Below are 18,503 nucleotides of genomic sequence, written 5' to 3' on the forward strand. Positions count from 1 at the left end.
TTCGTTGGCGGTTCAGTGACAGTGTGTACACATATAATGTGGTGCTGCCATTTAACTGTTTTTGGGTGGTCTGGCCACTTGGCAGCAAGACAACTGTGACAGCACCAGGGCGGCACAATAATTTCAAACATGTGGCAGCCTTATGGCCGTCAAATAATTTCAAACTTGTAGTGGCAACATCAGAACGGAATCTTTTTCTAGCTGTTTTAGGAGTGCTAAGTTATCCAGTTTTACGTATTTCTTGTCAAAGCTTACTGATATTTGATTTTTGATGGTGTTTGATGCATTTCTTGGTATATTCATTAAACAAGTGCCTGCAGAATTAATTAATTTAGTGTCTATAGCTGATTCCTGCGTACAGCTTACAGATGCATTTCAAGAGAGTGCGTACAGAATGTATTCAGTTTGTTGCATATAGGCGCAATATAAGCAAATATATGCATGTGACGGGCATCTTCTTTTTTTCCCGCACCCGTGTAAAAGGCATGAACAGAGTCATCAGTTCGGAACGCCTTGTTGGTGATATTTCTTAAATTCCCCTGCTGGAAATGACGTCATAAATGACTTCGACTGGCTAGTGGCCTTTTTGCAACCGCCAGTCATTTTGCAACACTAGAAGATCCGCAGTGTGATTTGCAGCCCTGAATTTTGGAGCCGGGCTTGATTGTTATCACATACATATATGTAAACAAAAAAAACTGAGAACTGCTCCATGGTGAGTAACTCTAAGGCGTATCCCAACAATCTTCCAGTCGCCCATCCTTGCAGATCGGCTTAACGCCCCTGATTACTCTAGTGCTCGCGTGCCTGGGAAATGTCGCCACCCAGAAGTTACCCAACATCCTGTTGATCCTGTCCGACGATCAGGATGTGGAGCTACGCGGGATGTTTCCCATGGAGCAGACGATCCAGCTGCTGGGTTTCGGAGGTGCCCTGTTCCACAACGCCTTCACGCCCACGCCCGTTTGCTGCCCTGCGCGGACGAGTCTGCTTACTGGAATGTATGCGCACAACCACGGCACCCGCAACAATTCCGTAAGTGGTGGCTGCTACGGGCCGCATTGGCGGAGGGCCCTGGAGCCCAGAGCTCTGCCGCATATCCTGCAGCAGCACGGGTACAACACCTTCTTTGGAGGAAAGTACCTTAATCAGTACTGGGGCGCCGGCGATGTGCCAAAAGGATGGAACCACTTCTTTGGCCTTCACGGAAATTCCCGGTACTACAATTACACGCTGCGTGAGAACTCTGGGAACGTGCACTACGAGTCGTCCTACCTGACCGACCTCCTAAGGGACCGTGCTTCTGATTTTCTGAGAAATGCTAGCCTAGCCACTGGAAATGTTCAACCCTTCTTTGCCATGGTGGCTCCACCGGCAGCCCACGAGCCCTTTACTCCTGCCCCGCGACACGAGGGCGTGTTTTCCCACATAAAAGCCGTGCGCACACCCAGTTTTAATCAAGTTAAGAAGGGTAAATGCACTATCGGTACCAAAACTGTATAGCAATAAACCCGAAACCTTTACAGATAAGCACTGGTTGGTTAGAGCATCGCGAAGTCTGCCCAACGAAACGATCGAAACCATAGACAAGTACTTTCAGAAGCGCTGGGAGTCGCTGTTGGCTGTGGACGAGCTAGTGGCCACCTTGGTGGCCGTGCTGAACGAGACGAAGTGCCTGGACAACACTTACATCATTTACACATCGGACAATGGCTACCATGTGGGCCAGTTCGCTCAGCCGTTCGACAAGCGACAGCCCTACGAAACGGATATTGGCATACCGCTCCTAGTCCGGGGACCGGGAATCGCACCTGAGAGCCATATTGACACGGCCGTCAGCTTGGTGGATCTGGCGCCGACGATATTGGCTTGGGCCAACGTTAACACACCCGCCTACATGGATGGGCAATCGTTCCACGAGATTCTGTTCAACAAGGAGCGGAAAATCCCATTTTTCGAACGCTCCTTGCTTGTCGAATACTGGGGAGAAGGAACTGTGGGCACCTACAATCCCGAATGCCCTTGGTCGGAGCAAGACCGTTTGGCGCAGTGCACGCCAGTGGCGGACTGCCATTGCCAGGACTCGTGGAACAATACCTACGCTTGCCTAAGAAACATTCGTCACCGGGAGGATCGCATTTATTGCGAGTTTCGGGATAATGAGGTAAAGTAGCAGCTTGTTGAGCCTATTGCAACATCTGAGTCGAATCCCTTTCCTTAGAACTATTTAGAGGCTTATGACCTGCAATTGGATCCTTTTCAAATGACGAACATAGCCTACGATCTGCTGCCCATAGAACGAGCTTTGTATTCATTGCGACTAAGGAATCTGACCCAGTGCTCTGGACACTCGTGTTTTCCGTAATCTTACTACTACTACTGTGGGAATACTACTCTTCCTTAACCAAGCTTGCAGTCATAAGAGCAACTCAAACCAAATTCGTGTTCGCATAGCGATATAGTTTTTGGATATTTCTGTATTCATATTATGTGATTTAAGTACCTATTTACGTGGCCCGAAAATAGTTATATGTCATATGGTCTAGTGTTTTTTTTAGGAGTACTGCAAATATCAATACATTAGTTGAGAGCTCTGGCTTGGTAATCCGATTACTTACACGCTGTGCAGGGCGTCCCCGTCCGGACACAATGGCATTTCCGTTCCTGTCGATTGTGACTGTGCGACCGTCGGGACGCTTCCAAACAGAAACATTGTTGTCCCATATACCAGCCTGGTTATCACGGGCCACAAAGTTTTCACCCTGGACGCGGGCATCGTTGACTCCACGGCGAAAGCGTTGAACGGCGGAACCATCACTGCCGAAATCTACAGTGCGATCCGGGCGCAAAACAAGGAACACTGGGCTGCGGCGGTCGCGTTGAATGTAGACTCCGCCGTTACCAACAGTTACAGTGCGATCTGGTCGTGCCACATAAAACTGGGGACTACGGCGGCTGCGCTGAATGCTGAAACCCCCGTCTCCAAAGTCAACAGTGCGATCCGGGCGCTCTACGTGAAATTGAGGACTGCGACGAGGACGTGCTGGGACTGCTCCGTAGGGGCCGTTCTGACTTGTGGGACCCACGTTCTGGGCTGAGAGACTGGGACCACTGATTGTGTGGGAGGCTAGGGTCGAATGTTTGTCGGTTATAAGAACATTTCCTTTGGCTACTGTACAAGATCTCTCTTTACCTGGACCACCAGCGTTCTTGCGGTTTACGAATGTGTTCCCGAGCTCGTCGGTGTACACATGCTCTCCCCGCCGAGGAGCGTTCTCGAACTGGCCACCCACGCCAGGCACGCTATAGACACCTTCGTTTTGACCCCGAATATAGACCTGACTACCCGGCGAGCCAAAGACATGGGGACCGTCGCGACCGTCGTAGGTTTTTTGCGGTTCCGCAACTGAAGGATGTTTAGCTCTTGTAACATTTTATTTAAAATAATATATTTCAAGGGTCTCACCAACGCAGAGAACTCCACAAACAGCAAGTGCAATTAATCCGAACGAGTTCATTTTGAGCAGTTCCCAGGCGCAGCTTCAACTGACTGCAGTCCGGCAGCTGGCAGTACTTATAGCTGGCAAGTACACAGATATCAAGCATCTGGGTGAGCTTGTTTACAGCGATCGCACAGAATTTCCCAAACGTCACAATCCGACCTGGCATGGAAGTGCCGTCGGGAATTTCTGAATCAGTTGGCGCACTGGCCCGCGGCAATAGGCGAACATTAAACATCTGCATAATCTACCTATCCCATGGAATCGCTGATCGTTTATTTGGAAGAGCTTGATAACTCGTTTAGTTCTCGTGTACTATGCATTGCTGTTATTATTTGTGACATGGGCACTAGAATGTGTCAAGAATAACATCAAACTGTGTTCCTTCGAAGGTGTTTAGTTTCACGTTGAAACTGTCGAACTTCCTGAGCCACGAAATATATGCACCTTAACTATGTTCTTTTCCTGACAGTCGCGTGTTGCTATTGGGTGGTGCTCAAGTGCCGTAAATATTGAATAAGTGGAAGCCACATTGGATTGAAATTTTAGGTATTCCTGACAAACAATAATGTAATAGCATTGCCGTTAGGTATTTTTTGTTGATGTTAGTACTTCTGTAAATATAGTTAACTTATTCAATGCTAAAAAGTTGTTAATGTTAAATATTTGTACACAATTTTTGAAATATTAGGTATTGAAATCCTGAAAATAAATATGCTTAACTACATGACTCAGTGAAGAATGGATTCGAACGATTAACCATACAAAATTATAAGTTTTTTTAAGCTATTTTTCGTTTTACTTTAAGAAAATCAAATATTTTTATTTCACTTTTTCCATGTTGTATTCATTAAAAGTGCCTCAGGTGTTGGCACCTTTTCACAAAACGGGTACCTGCTAAGATACTCCCGATATATATATATTTATTTATATTATTCCAAGTTTAGCTTTTTGAATTGATTAGAGTGAACTAGAGTAACGCCTCTCTGTTGGTAGTTAAGTAAGCCATCATTAGAAATTAAATAAAATTATATCCAGATAAGGTTGTATAAATTGATGTCGTTATGCATCACAGACTGACCCTGTTGTCTGCTTAAGTCATGTGCAGTACAGTGGCACATGACTTAAGCAGACCGTTCCCCTCCCCCCATTTGAATACAGACTGCCACAGGCATTGTCTTCGGCCACAGTCAAATTCGATTCGTTTGCCCTCATGTTTATTTAATCTGATCAATTGGCGCAGCGTGTCACATAAATTTGGACAATTTTAAAAATGCACAAAATACACTAAATTTGTCGGTTGTTTGTCTTGGCCGGCGGCGCAGGATGGCCAGGAGTCGCTGCTTGCTGGAGTAGGAGAGCCCCGCCCGGCGACAAATAGACGATACTTGTGACCAAGCCATGGCCGCAGTGGGGGCATAGCTCCTGCTGGCTTTTGGCCACGTTGGTGTCGGTGCAACTCAGCACCTTGGCAAATGAAAAGAAATGGCCCGGCGGAGGCATGGTCTCCGGATGTTTTCGGTTGCACGTGCAGATGTCTCTATATCCCCCGGTCGGCCCTCCACCCCCTCCCGCGCCCTCCTCCTCAGCCGCCGACAACATACTTCAGTGCAATTGCATTTAAATCAGTTGGCCGTGTGCTCGTGCGTTGTTTTCCTTGCGAATCCTTCGAGTCCTTCGTGTGCGCGCACCCACATAAATTATGCAAAATTTGCTCGCAGCCACCGGAGGAGCAGCGTCCGTCCCGGGCGCCGTTTGTTCATTTCGAGACCAATAAAATGAAGCATTTGAAAGTTGTAAATATGCTCCTGCCATTCGGCGTTCAGTGTCTGCGGCTCGTAAACTGTCGGCCAGTGTTTTGTCAGTAATTTTCTATTTGCCGCAGCCGCGTTCGCCTAATGAATTGCTTGTGTTGTGTGCGGCTTGCTGCACATGCATATGCATAACCGGGGAATTCGCTTATGGAAATCGCGTTTAAATACGTTTTTAGCGGCCCTTTCATTTCGTTTTAGCCAGGAGCAAGTTTCCGCCTTCTTTGTCGCCGGGTAACATAATATTTTACTCAGGGATCGCAGCGAACAACAGAGAAAAATTTGTTTGGCCAGTGGACGGGTGGACGGCTGTAAAATGGGAATAGAAAAACAAACGGAATGGCTCGTGCCATGTCATGTCTTGTGATGCACGGGTCCGAGGATGCGCCAGGGTCCTTCTGCGTCCCTTTGTCATGTCGCCCGGATGGCACTCCCGGCCACCCGGCAATCCCACCATCCTCGTCTCAACTCCGCTTTGTGCACTCGCCGTGACAAGGCAACCGAATTGAGGCATAAGTAGGAATCGCTGTAGTATTCCCGGGCAACACCCCGAGTTGCCGGACATCCCGGCTGTCCTGCTGCTGCCCGTTGGGCCCGAAAAACTTTAAGCCAAGACAATGCGACATAATCGAAAAACAACAGATGGATGAGTTCGCGTGAATTATGCTGAAAAGGTGGACCCTTCGAGAAGTTGGGCTTGAAATGTTTACTTTTGATTGACTACGCTGTTTGATGGAGTCGTCTTTGGCTGGGATTACAAGGATCCTTTACAGCAGTGCATCAGTGGGGCCAGCCCTGCTTGCTTGAGAAGTAAGATTTTAACAAATATGTATCTTCCGTGCCAACGCCAATGCTAAAATTACTTTCACTGTAAGGCGTTATTTACTTAAAAAAGCATCGAGAAAATACCCATTTATACAGTCGAGAACTAATCCCTAATGCAGACTCGGGTTACAATTCCAAAATACATTATCTTCAGATTCCTTGGAGCAGCGTAGGTACAGTCATACCGATTATAATCCGAATCCAAAGCCGTATTGCATCTACCCAGCCCCTGAGTATGCCACACTCTGCAGCCAGCCGCCAGCGAGGGGCAACGAAAACTGTTGCACACTTGGCAGCTGCACAGAGATGCACTGCCTCCTGCAACGCAGACCACCTTGGGCCACACATATGCGGTGGACTATTTATCAATTTATTACGCGCAAAAAGTTTGCGTCCGACTTAGCCAACTGTCGCTACCATGTATCGCTTCGGTCGTACTTCTATCCGACACCGTTCAATGCTCATTGGGAATAAGCCAAGTGTGCGTGCCGCAAATTAGCCCAGCGCACATACAGAAATCTGGCATCAGGTGGCCGGGGCTTTGTTAACGGATTTATGCGGCCTGATAAAACTTGCGCGCTGAAAATTGATTTATGGGGGAGAGCGCACAACAATTGCAGATACTTTTGTAGCTGCTAGGGCCGGAAAACTTTTAATTTTCTAAATGTATTCGCCGACAGAGAACTTGATGCCTTCGATACGCAACGCACATAAAGAAGCAAACCAACTGGCGTGGGACTGGACGGGCTCCGGGTTGGGGAAATGGGGGCGCACATCCGTCCCAGGGAGCCGAGTTGCAATTTAATGCCGAGGCCAACGTAAAAACTGGAAAATTATGACCAAAATGAGAATTTAATCGAAATACGTGAGTGGAAAAATGAAAATTTGACTGCAACTTGGGAACGCGTCTGACTGGCCGAAGACCGGAGCTTGTGCACCTTTCTCCTCCTTCGAAAAATCTATACAGAGAGCAAAATAGGATCACGGCGTGTTCGGCTTCATGTATAACTTCGTATTACAGATTACTTAAATACAGTGTTCAGTACTTTTCTGAGCGCGATCTTTGGAAATAACAACATCACAAGGAGAAGAGCTGAGCTGAGCTGAGAGCTCTTAAAAAGAGTTGGAAAGCTCCACAGAATAATGTTCCTTTTATATTTGCGAATATTTTTATGACTACTGTTTGTGGGCTTCTGAATAGTATTGTCCATTTTATATAATATATAATATGTATTTTATTTTATTTCTTGGCCCAGTTCTGCAGTATAAAACTATTTCTGATCCATAGTGTTTTTTGTTAATTCTATGGTATTCTGGTGTTCTTAACAATTAGGTTGTACATTTGACATTTTTTTGTGTGTAAAAGCAGAAAGGCAACAGGCGGCGGAAAGGAGCATAAAGTACCCAGTGCAAGCTCATGCAACTTTTATCATGGCCACAAATGCTGCTGCTCTTGGTAGCTGGATGGTGGGTTTCTGGTTGCCGGGGCATCCCGGCATCATCATCAACACTGTCTTCATCTGCTTACGCTTTGGCTCAAGGCCCCCCGAACCCCCTCCACTCGCTCTAGGAAATAGAACAAATTAATGCCACCGACACTGACTCCTGCCTTCTCCCCAGCACTACGCCCGCGCCACCCCGGCCTACCTTTGCCGTTCCTCGGAATCAGGCTGCACTCCTCTTGCCCGATTCCCATACGCAGGCAGACAGACAATTCTCAAATGAGTCAACAATAGTAAAATGCTTTGTGTTATTACCCGGAGACGCCTTTGTGGGAGATCAGTCTTCTGAGAGATTGTTTTCCTTGCCTTAGCATTTACGCAATCCGTATGTGTATGATCATTACTTACTGGCTCAGTAAGCAGATAGCAGATAGCCAGGATATAAGTCAAGCTTATTTTAACTTAGTAAAGCTGGGTCAGATATTTTGATGATTTCTTGAATACTTCTGCTGGGGAAAGGTCTACGGATGACAGCCGGAAAAGACCTATTTGTTAATGATTTCGCGATTAATATGAATTTACCCTTCTGAAACATATAATTACGTGCAAGCTAGGAAGGTCTGCGTCCGATTAGCACATCAAGAAAACCTTTCACGACAGCTGGTGGGCCATTCGAGCAAGTTCCGCTCGTGACCGATAAAGCGCAATAGATGCATTTAGGCGCTTAATATTTAATTCCCGCTGGCAGCATCCGCTGCTAATTGCTTATAATTAACTAAATGACAGCCGGGCCGCGGACGTGCCGGCAACTTCATCTGGAGCTCATAAAGCAATCACATGCACTTGCACAACTATAAAAACTTCCTGCCAGGACTCCTGGCTGCCAGCTGCCAGCTCCCAGCTCCCAACTGCTCGGTGCTGGCCGCCCGCCCGAACATGTTTTCTTGTCCGTCTCTTCCGACTGTCATGCCGCTGCCATTAGCCTGGCCTTTACTGCTTGGCAACATTTCCTTTCCTTCTGCGACTTCTTTCCTTGGGCAGCTTTTTTGGGTCCGACTTTTGGCAATTTTCCATATGCAACACGCAACAGACGTTTTTATGTTTTCTGTGTGCGCCGCCCATAAAAAGTGAACGAGCAGCAGCAGCTCATGGTCAGGGTCCCGGAGCTGGAGGGGGAGATGGAGATCCGGAAGGGATGACAATGGTTCCGGCGAGGCAATGGAAGTCAATTATCGAATTAATTTAGTTGGCCAGTGTCCGGGAAATGGGCAATGGCTGAAATAGCACTTCATGCACATCATAAATGCGAACGGCAATGACTAGAATCGGGGATTATGACGATTACGCCGGAGAGCTGGAGCGGAATTCAAATTGTTTTTCGCAGCCGGGCGGCATGGTTGTGAAATTGTGAAATTCTGCAATTAATTAAATTACCCGGCGAAATGAAATTTTTGTCGCTGCGAGCAACAGCTAGCCTCCCCCGCGGGCATATTCCGCGCAATGTGTATCCCTCGACCCTCCGCCCCGAGTCGTCCCTCGTCCTTGTCCGTGTAATTGATGCGTTAATCCGCATATTGACAGCGGTGGATGCGGTGGCTTTATGGAAATATGTCCCCGGGCTCAGCCACATCGGTACTTCGCGGGCCCGTTGAAAGGATTTGTCCGGCGCACATCGCGCCACTGCGTCCTGCGTCCTGCCTGTCACTGCAACTGGCTAAGTAATTTAATTACATGCCGCAAAATTATCGCTATATTGTTTATTGGCCAGCGGCGCTTGACGCATTTTGCGTGAGATTAATCCGACATTCTTTGGCGGTGAACTATCGGCTAATCTGCAGAGGGAATTCGCGGCAATTTGTCAATATCGGGCACTTTGCAGGCCGTCGTCAAGAGGGGGCAATGTATGTAAATGTGAGTAATAGAGTATTAAAGTTTGGAGAGACATTTTGTGGTGCTCGTATTGCAAACTCTAGGTAAATACTACAAATAGGAACTTAGTTCTGTGAAAACCAATTATGTATTTCCATCTAGGGAAGTTAATAAAGCATTGTCCCAACAATGAACTCTGCCAGTCAAAGCCCAAACTATAACTCCCCATATAACCTAATCAAAAATCGAGGCTTACTCCGTTCTAAGCATCTTTGGATCAAAAGTCAGGAAAACACGCAACAACAACGCCCGTTCCCCCGATACATTAAGTTTAGAAACTAAGCATCACACAATGTGTTAATTCATACTGCCTTCGTAGCATTGTTCGAAGGATAATCGAGCGGTGGAAGCAAAACTTTTAATCAAAAGCGACTGCGCTCTGTGCCCGCTAATTACATTAGTTCTGCCTGCTCCTGGGTGCTTTGGGTGGTCTGGATGGTCTGGATGCTGCAGTTGCTCCCTGAATGTTTGATTATTTTCAATTATTTCGAGCGGCGCATTGTGCCGACTTTGGCATTGACAACGCGCTGGATAGCATACACACTCGCAGCGACAGAAGGAAATAGGAAATGTTATTGTCGCTGCGCATCCCATTCCATTTCCATTTCCCCTTCCATGGGCAAAAGTTTTGGAATAAAACAAAAATCTGATTTACATGGGCGAGGAAACAATACTCCCGCTGGGAGTGGGGTCTGGGAGGCTTGGCGGCTTGGCGGCTTGGCGGCTTGGAGGCGGTGGAATCGTTTACCCGTATGTGCGGGTGGGCAACAAAGGACATCTCTTGTTGAACAGCTGTCGGAAGCCGCCGGCGCAGTCGTCGTACGTGTGCAAAAACTTGACAATGAAGCAGTTCCCTCCGGGCGGAAAGGCGGAAAGCGCAAGGGAAGGGGTGGGCGCACTGGTGACATTGCGACTCTTATCGTGCCACGTTGTCAAAGTTGTACGGCAGACACCTGTTGCCAGCCACCGCACGGAGGATCCGACCCCAAGTGCTGGAAACCAACTGAGATCGAGGTGGCTGCGGTGAGAAAGATAAACCCCTGCCTCCAGCCATCGGGCAAAGACACTTACCAATAAGTTTAAACAACAAACTGAGTTTTTCCCTTCTCGAGGAATATCTTTAACAAATGTGTCAAATTTGCATAAACAATTTTGGAAGCACTTTTTCACTCTGATTAAGACAACTCCAAAACATGATACAGAATGATCCGTCTTCTCTTATTCGTTTTTCAAATTTCTCCGATAACTTTAGGCAAACAAACTGCAGTGTACCTCTCAGAACTGACTGTCCTACGTTGCTGAAGCGCATCATTCGTCACATAACCCATATTACCGAAGAAACTGGCGAGCAATTTTCGTTGGATTTATTTCGTCTTCGAAGACTTAAAAAACTTAAACACTTAAAAAATAATTCGTCCCCTGTGACGAAGATAAAAAAGTGTTTTGAAACACCGCGATTGTAACTTTGAAAATTTCGTTGCATTAATCCACACGAGCCCTTTTATTGAGCGATTGTCAATTTGTGCGGGATCTAATAAGAATAAAACTTTTTACGGCCAGGTGTTCATCCGATATCGAATGTAGTAGCAGCCCCCGTATACTCGAACAAGCACTTTCCTAAGTCTCGTCGTTTATACGGACAACAATTTAATATTTTATGCTACTAAGATCAAGTATAATGAAAAGCTGAACATTTTATGAGCAGAGGTGTTTTCATGTGTTTCGATTTATGCTCAGCAACCCTAAGTAAGATTTTGACATTCCCATCATTGTTTTTTAAGCGAATGTGCTCACTATTCCATTTATTCATTGAAAACAATTTGAGCTGCGATACAGAATGATTTTCCTTCAACTCTGGTGGGCGCTGATGGTGTTTAGTGGTTCTGGGTCCTCCCAGCAGGTCTCGACCGTAGATGAAAAGCACCCAGTTGAGGGCAGTGACAAGTTGCTCAGCTTCAGCCGGGCGGTGGAGAAGGCTCGCCCGGAATTGCTAGAGCTCAAGGCTTCCTATGGCGGTCTGCAGGAACAGGATAATCATAGGCAGCAGCCGCGGGATCGACGAAACTCCATCGACGACATGCTGGCCAGTTTTGCCCAAGTCCCAGTCGGCGAATCCAAGTCGACCTCCGCGGATGAGGAGCGTTTGCTGCAGGAGGCGGCGGATGCTTGGTTCCGCGATATCCAGGCAAGCATGTCCAAGGGCAGTGCCAACCAGAAGCGCTCTGGGAGCAAACAGGAGCGGTCCGTGGGCAAGAATGTCATCGACCAGCACACCAAGGCCATGGAGCGCACCGAAATGGGCAAGGTAAAGCTCAAATATAAGGAGATGCCAGACGACACCATTGTGCGCAAGTACCAAGTGACTAAAACTCCCGCGCTTCCGCAGGAACCTGGGCTCACCCACCTGGACATAAAGCTGAAGCAGGTTCAACAGATGCTTAGCGATCATGAGAGCTTGGAGGCCAAGAAGCGGGAGAAATCGAAGGATGTGCGGAAGAAGGTCGACGAATCCGGGTGGGTGGACAGGTTACCAGAGTTCGGTGATAGCCCCATTCCAGATGGGATTTACGAGAGCACCCTGAACCGCCTGGCCTTTCCCCATGCCACGGCCAACAAGCTGGCCCACGAGGCCAACTACAAGCTTTCCAAGATCGAGCAGGAGGCTTCCGAGAAGGCCACCAAGTACTCAAGGACCGGCAGCATCAGCGAAGCTCCTTTCAAGCAATTCAAGCGGAGCTCGTGCAGTGGCTTCAATCCAATGAATGAGATCAAGCTCAAGACCAGCAGTAGATTGATGCTTAAGGGTCTGGGACCCTCGCTGCCGAGCAACGCCCTGATGGACATCCATCGCAACCGAATGGTGGAAAGCATGCTGCGAAGGAGGGAGCTGGAGGAGCAGCAGCAGCAGAAGTACGAGAACAGCCAGAATTGCGAAGAGGAGGACCAGCCGATGGGAATACATGGCATAATGACGCAGAAGGAGAACTTAGAGTACATCCAGCCCATCAATCCAGTCATGGAGACGAGTCCAATGATGGAGCTGCCCCAGAGCTATGACTATCGCGTGCCCCAGTACGATCGCTTTCATCCTCTGAGCCAGCGGCAAATGACCAACGTGCGTGATTTTGACAGGAGCAATCGCATGCCTTTGGACTTGGATCGTTTCAAGAGGGAACCGCAGGATGACTCGGTCTTGGAAACGTTGTCCCTAGATGAGCAAGAGTTACCTCTTAAGGCCGAGGATCAGAACATTTCTGACCATGAGATGGCTATTAAACTTGGGATACTGGACATTAATGAAGGCAAAGCCATACATTCAGTCAAAGAGCATGAATCTGAAGAGAAGGCCTCTGCTGAAGAGGTTAAGTTGGAGGACTTACACGACGAAGTCAAACTAGAGGAGGATGCTTTAAGTAAGTTAGTAGGTAAACGTCCTGAGGTATCCTCCATCGAAGGAAAGCTGGAGGATAAGTCAGAGGTCAAGGTGGAGACTAAACTTTTAGGGCCAGTGAAACGAGAAACCAAGACTAAGGATACACTCAACGATGACACTCAATCTGCTACGGAAGTTAAATCAAAAGCAGAATCAACTTCAAAAAGGGAGGTGTCGCTTGGTTTGGGCTCCAGTCGTGAGCTGCACCCAAAACTGGACGCTGTATTGGCTTCAAAGTCCGAAAGGCAAGAAACTCTAGAGAAACGTGAATGCCCTGAAACCCCCGATAGCCCAGAAAAACATGACAGTAATCCTGATTGCGAAACGGAGTGCAAATCGGAGGAAGTGGAAAAGGCAGAAGCCGATGCCGAAAGGGATGACGGTATTGTCAAAGTCAACATCAAGCTAAAGCTCCAGGAGCCGGCAGAGGAAAAGTCGGAGTGCGAGGGCACCGATAAACTGGAGCCCAAGGAGACGGCGGCATCGGTTCCAAAAGTAAATCCCGATGCGGTGGTCAAATTGTTGGCCACCGAATTGTCCCTGGATAAGGATCGTGGCAAGCGGCAAACAAGGCCAGCAAGGTTCCACAGGCAGAACCGGAGATTAAAAAGATCCGTGGGAGACAATGAACAGGATGCGCAACAGCAGGAAGTAGGTTACCAGTCGCAGGGTGCCCAACATCTGGTTAACAAACGCTTGGTTCATCTGCTAGACGACTTCGAAGACCACAATGGCAATCGTGTGGCTTTCGGGAATTTGGGGAACGGTATGCTCACACCGGACACCGAGGATTCGGGAGTCAGATCGTATCCCGGTCATGAAACGCTGGCGCAATATGAAGATCTGCAAGCCAACCAGGACCGCCTGGCAAGTATCTACGATCCCACCAAGGATGTGGTGCCCATGGTGAATCAGCGACCCAATGTACTTTTTCAGGGGCAGAAGCAGCAGCCGTTTCAATTCTCACAGCCACAGCAGCAACCAATGCAACAGCAACAGCAGCAACCGTTGCAACAGCAACAGCAGCAGCAATTGCAACAGCAACCCCAGCAACAAGAGCCAATTCAAGAGCAACAAAAACTAAACCGTCAACGTCACCAGTCCTCCAATTTCCAGGCCAGTTTCAATTTAACTCATTTTTTTAATGAGTTGCAAAAGCTGCAGAATATGAAGTCACCGCAGCAGCAGTTGCAACAGCAGCAACAATTGCCGGTACACCAGCCATATCTGCCGCAGCAGCAACCATTGCAACTGCCTCAACAGCAACTGCCCATGCAACGAAGCAACCAGCATTTGCCTATCAAGCCAGTGTCACCGCCGATAAAGTCCTTTGGAGTGCATCGTTACTTTGGACCTTTCTTTAACAAGCAACTGAAGAACGATCCCTACATGGCGGCGTTGGGAACCTCGACCACCATAGATCCCAGATGTGTGTCTATTACTCCGAGCGTGCCGCCGCCACCAGTTGGAAATACATCTTCGGTGGCGACTTTGCCTCCGAACTGCTCGACTCCGTCGAGTTCCCCTAATCCTGCGACCACCACGATATCACCTGCTGCCCCAAGTCATACGGAGAATGTTTGCAATGCTCCGGATGCCATGAAACTCAACGTTTCCATCAACGCCAATGTGTGCGGGGACCCGAAGACTAAACAGTTTTACGGCAATGGATCCATTAGTTTGCTGCCGGCTTACAGTAGGTTGCGCCCAGCATCGGACTCCAATCTCCAGGCTATCCTTCCTCAGGAAAATGCCGCGCAAGCCGACGACCTTAAGGTACGAGACGAAAGACGTATTCGCGAAGTCGGAGAAGAGTCCAAAGACAATCGTGACGATGAGTCTAAGCCCAAAAGCGAGGAAAAGCCGAGGAAGCAGGAAGGTCATATGAAAAGGCCAAGCATAAAGTGGAGCAAAAATAATCAATCAAAGGAGGCTTCTCAACAAGCTCCGAAAGTGAAGTCTAAGGTAACTTCCAATGTGGCACCCAAGGAAGTTCCAAAGGTAGCTTCAGACGTGGAACACAACACAGCAGCCAAATGGTGAGTTTTTTGACTAATCTTCTACTCTACTACGCTTCAATGACCTGATAATTGAGAATGATCTTTCCAGCCCTGGCCACAGACCCCGTATAGATACGCCTGAGTCTCGGTCGGACAGTTACGACAAGCTGATCACTGGCAAGATGTCCGAAGACATTGTATCTGCCGTCTTCGAGGCGGTTGGAAATGATCCGGGCATGGATCGCTTACTGGCAGTTCTGGAGAGGAATCGAAAGTGTGCGCAAAAGCAGACCAAGAACTTCTACCAAATCCGCAACGACAAAACCGAAAACTATCTTCATCAGACGGAAAACATGGTGCGTGACACAATGGAGGCCATTAGCAATATCATTGACCAGCAGGTGCGCAGACGAGCCTGCATTCCCCTTCGTCCAGACCTCCAGGAGTTCTATGACCTGATTCTCAAGACATCGCACGAGGAGCAGAAGTGTCGCGAGAAGAGGCAGAGCTCCCTTCGAGTCCTGGCCGAGGACTTCAGTCAGGATGTGCGCCTGCTGGATCCGACTAAAATCAACCAAAAGTCACGGATCGTGAAGAAGCTATTGCGCCAGTACGAGGACCTGCCGGCGGAGGATCAGGAGGCGGCAGTTGGAGTTCGCGACGAACTGCTTCTGGACCTCGTTTACCTGAGGAAGATGGCCGATTCGGCGGAGCGTCATCAACGGAATGCCCGACTGCAGGAGGTTCTCAAACAGACGAGCTTGGACGAGGTCCTGGAAAAGCAAATGTCCTCCGAGTACTCGCCACGCTTCATTAAACTTTTAAAGACTGCGGAGCTTTTCAAGGAGGCCGGTGAACAGCAGGCCAGGGCATTTGTGGGTCTTTAAGTTACCAATTCCTTACCGGACTTATTTTGATTTCCGTTTCTTTGATGTCTGTAGTTACGTTTACTGTGAATAAAAATTAAATTTGTTTAATTAAGCTTAAATAATTTGTTAACTAACCCTTAAAACAAGGTATTTCGAGAACAAGAATATAAGGTGCTATGAATATTTTTATACCCTTGCAGAGGGTATATTGATTTCAGTCAGAAGTTTGCAACGCAGTGAAGGAAACGTTTCCGACCCCATAAAGTATACATATTCTTGATCAGCGTCACTAGACGAGTCTGTCTGTCCGTTTCTCGCAAACTAGTCTTTCAGTTTTGAAGCTAGCGGGCTAAAACTTTCCCAAAAGTCTTCTCTCTATTGCAGGTAGTATATAAGTCGGAACCAGCAGGATCGGACAACTATATCTTATAGCTCTCATAGGAACTGTCGGTGAAAAAATTTAAAAAAAAATGCATCTTCGGTGTTTTATACCCTTGCAGAGGGTATAATAATTTCAGTCAGAAGCTTGCAACGCAGTGAAGGTGACGTTTCCAACCCCATAAAGTATACAAGTCTTGATCAGCATCACTAGACAAATCCATCTAGCCGAGTCCGTCTGTCCGTCTATCCGTCTATCCGTCTATCCGTCCGTCTGTCCGTCCCTTTCTACGCAAACTAGTCTCTCAGTTTTAAAGCGAGCGGGCTGAAACTTTCCCATTTTAATACGATTTTAATAAAATTTAATTCAAAATTCAGAACTAATTAGAAAATGTTATTTTCAAGCTTATAAAGTTATATGTTTAAAAACACAAAAGATATAATTTTTATTTCACGTTTTCCTACAAATTTTCCGATCATTCCTGTGGGAGCTATATGATATAGTCGTCCGATTTTGATAAAATTTAATTCGAAATTCAGAACTAATTTAAAAATGTTATATCTAAGCTTAGAAAGGTATATGTTTAAATTTTTTCACCGATAGTTCCTATGGGAGCTATAAGATATAGTTGTCCGATCCGGCTGGTTCCGAATTAATACTACCTGCAATGAAAGAAGACTTTTGTTTCAGCCGCTAGCTTTAAAACTGAGAGACTAGTTTGCGTAAAAACGAACGGACAGACGGACATGGCTAGATTGACTCGTCTTGTGACGCTGATCTAGAATATATATACTTTATGGGGTCGGAAACGTCTCCTTCACTGCGTTGCAAACTTCCGACTGAAGTCATTATACCCCCTGCAAGGGTATAAAAATTATATCTTAGGTGTTTTTTAACATATAACCTTCTAAGCTTGGAAATAACATTTTTTAATTAGTTCTAAATTGCGAATTAAATTTTATCAAAATCGGACGACTATATCATATGGGGGAAAATAATATGAAAAAATTATTTACTAAAGTTGATTATTTCTTATAACTGCAAGGGTATACAAACTTCGGTTTGCCGAAGTTAACTTCCTTTCTTTATTGTTAAATGATCAGAATACCAGTATGCTTTAAAAGTAACAAGATCGATTAAGAAACATATTATTTGAAAGACTTTAAAACACTACAATTGTTTTAAGGAAGGGTTATTTTAGAATAATTAACAGTAGACCTATTCTAGCCAAAGTAGTGGGAGATTCCCAAGTTGGCGCCGAAGTCCTTCTGTCCACTCAAGGGACCACTTTTCCACTTGGAGGACGTGCTGCCGAGATCGATCCTCGTGTTGCGATCCTGCGACTGCCAGAGATTGGCTCGTCCTCCCAGTTCCAATTGCTTGCCGAATCCGGGAGTGTTGGCGTGCGTCACGGTCGCTCCGTGGCCATTGATGTGGGAGTAGTCCAGGGCAGCGCCATTCCTATCGAACTTGAAGCCATTGGACAGCTGGTTCTGCGAGGCGAAGGCCTTGGCATCCAGATTGTGGACTCCATTGTTGAACAAGTTGGCGGTGGCGATTGCTGGAAGCTGTCCCGCACTCCAGGCGTATGAATTTTGGACAGATCGATGCCGTGGCCGTGACTGATAGAGAAAAGCAACATTAGTTGGCGCACAGATATACATCGGGGTGTATCTCAAAGACACTTACTTGTTGTAGGCTAGGGTGGCGCCGATGGTTACGGGAGTAGAAACGGGCTTGCTTTGGGTGTTTCCCGCTGCGAAAACCTGTCCAATCACATGATGCTCAGGAGCTCCTACGGCCTTGCTGAGATCCAGTCGGGCATCAGCCCCTCCGTTCGGACTGGAGATCAGAGAACCACCTAACACCTGACGACGTGCTCTGTAGATCCTTGGCGGCGTTGGTGGTGGCGGATAGTAGATGAGAGGTTGGGTCAAAGGACGCTGAGGCATTGCCTCTGCGAAAGCCCCAAGCACACAAATGGCTACCGCGACCAAGCAGACAATTTTGCTCATCTCGTTTTTTTGATTCGCTGCTTTTGATCTTAGAGATCTTGCTGCCAACTGATGACTGTTGATGCTGAGATCCGATCACAGTTCGTTATATAGCAGTCTATTTGACCTGGTGCTTCCCACTGAATCCGCCTGTGAACCACCGGGTTCTACTCGGATGCTTTGTGATTTCCTTATCAGCAAGCAGAACGCCGTTTCGCTACGGATTCCCCTAGCGGCCAGGGGACTTACATTGTCCGATAAGAGGTGATAAAAGATCCCCTAGATTTTACTCTTCGGTGATTTTGTAATCTTCAAAATAAG

At 47.3% G+C, this 18,503-nt stretch overlaps 4 protein-coding genes across 5 annotated transcripts; 2 read left to right on the forward strand and 2 right to left on the reverse strand.

The window, feature by feature from the left end:
* Positions 1 to 105: 105 nt before the first annotated feature.
* Positions 106 to 2,605, forward strand: LOC108029510 (N-acetylglucosamine-6-sulfatase). Its single transcript, XM_017101807.3, has 4 exons — positions 106 to 715; positions 769 to 1,471; positions 1,527 to 2,164; positions 2,222 to 2,605. Exons 1-4 carry the CDS (start codon positions 713 to 715, stop codon positions 2,363 to 2,365), a joined length of 1,488 nt encoding a protein of 495 aa, XP_016957296.1. The 5' UTR covers positions 106 to 712; the 3' UTR covers positions 2,366 to 2,605.
* Positions 2,460 to 3,585, reverse strand: LOC108029511 (baramicin A1). The gene is made up of 4 exons (XM_017101808.3): positions 3,467 to 3,585; positions 3,194 to 3,406; positions 2,619 to 3,127; positions 2,460 to 2,563 (listed from the first exon to the last, which is right to left on the reverse strand). The coding sequence occupies exons 1-4, from the start codon at positions 3,516 to 3,518 to the stop codon at positions 2,555 to 2,557; spliced, it is 783 nt and encodes a 260-aa protein (XP_016957297.1). The 5' UTR covers positions 3,519 to 3,585; the 3' UTR covers positions 2,460 to 2,554.
* A 7,716-nt stretch (positions 3,586 to 11,301) lies between these two features.
* LOC108029793 (trichohyalin) lies at positions 11,302 to 15,921 on the forward strand. Of its 2 annotated transcripts, XM_017102307.2 has the most exons (3): positions 11,302 to 11,812; positions 11,894 to 14,979; positions 15,050 to 15,921. In XM_017102307.2, the coding sequence occupies exons 1-3, from the start codon at positions 11,345 to 11,347 to the stop codon at positions 15,825 to 15,827; spliced, it is 4,332 nt and encodes a 1,443-aa protein (XP_016957796.1). In that variant the 5' UTR covers positions 11,302 to 11,344; the 3' UTR covers positions 15,828 to 15,921. The 2 variants fall into 2 exon arrangements, with proteins under 2 accessions (XP_016957796.1, XP_016957795.1); XM_017102306.2 differs by having other exon boundaries at positions 11,302 to 14,979.
* Positions 15,922 to 17,213: 1,292 nt separating this feature from the next.
* LOC108029405 (attacin-C) lies at positions 17,214 to 18,276 on the reverse strand. Its single transcript, XM_017101638.3, is given in 3 exon segments — positions 17,214 to 17,746; positions 17,749 to 17,810; positions 17,878 to 18,276. Coding segments are annotated over 3 exon segments (723 nt in total). The 5' UTR covers positions 18,204 to 18,276; the 3' UTR covers positions 17,214 to 17,411.
* Positions 18,277 to 18,503: the final 227 nt, after the last annotated feature.

The sequence above is a fragment of the Drosophila biarmipes genome, chromosome 2R (genome assembly GCF_025231255.1).
Source record: "Drosophila biarmipes strain raj3 chromosome 2R, RU_DBia_V1.1, whole genome shotgun sequence".
Taxonomy (NCBI): Eukaryota; Metazoa; Arthropoda; class Insecta; order Diptera; family Drosophilidae; genus Drosophila; species Drosophila biarmipes.

Coding starts and splice junctions, on each gene's coding strand:
- LOC108029510 (XM_017101807.3), top strand. Junction 1,472..1,526: donor TTTTAATCAAGTTAAGAAGG/GTAAATGCACTA, acceptor AAACCTTTACAG/ATAAGCACTGGTTGGTTAGA. Junction 2,165..2,221: donor GCGAGTTTCGGGATAATGAG/GTAAAGTAGCAG, acceptor CCCTTTCCTTAG/AACTATTTAGAGGCTTATGA.
- LOC108029793 (XM_017102306.2), top strand. CDS start 11,345: ATGATTTTCCTTCAACTCTGGTGGGCGCTGATGGTGTTTAGTGGTTCT. Junction 14,980..15,049: donor CACAACACAGCAGCCAAATG/GTGAGTTTTTTG, acceptor TGATCTTTCCAG/CCCTGGCCACAGACCCCGTA.
- LOC108029511 (XM_017101808.3), bottom strand. CDS start 3,518: ATGAACTCGTTCGGATTAATTGCACTTGCTGTTTGTGGAGTTCTCTGC. Junction 3,407..3,466: donor TTGTGGAGTTCTCTGCGTTG/GTGAGACCCTTG, acceptor AACATCCTTCAG/TTGCGGAACCGCAAAAAACC. Junction 3,128..3,193: donor CAAGAACGCTGGTGGTCCAG/GTAAAGAGAGAT, acceptor ATTCGACCCTAG/CCTCCCACACAATCAGTGGT.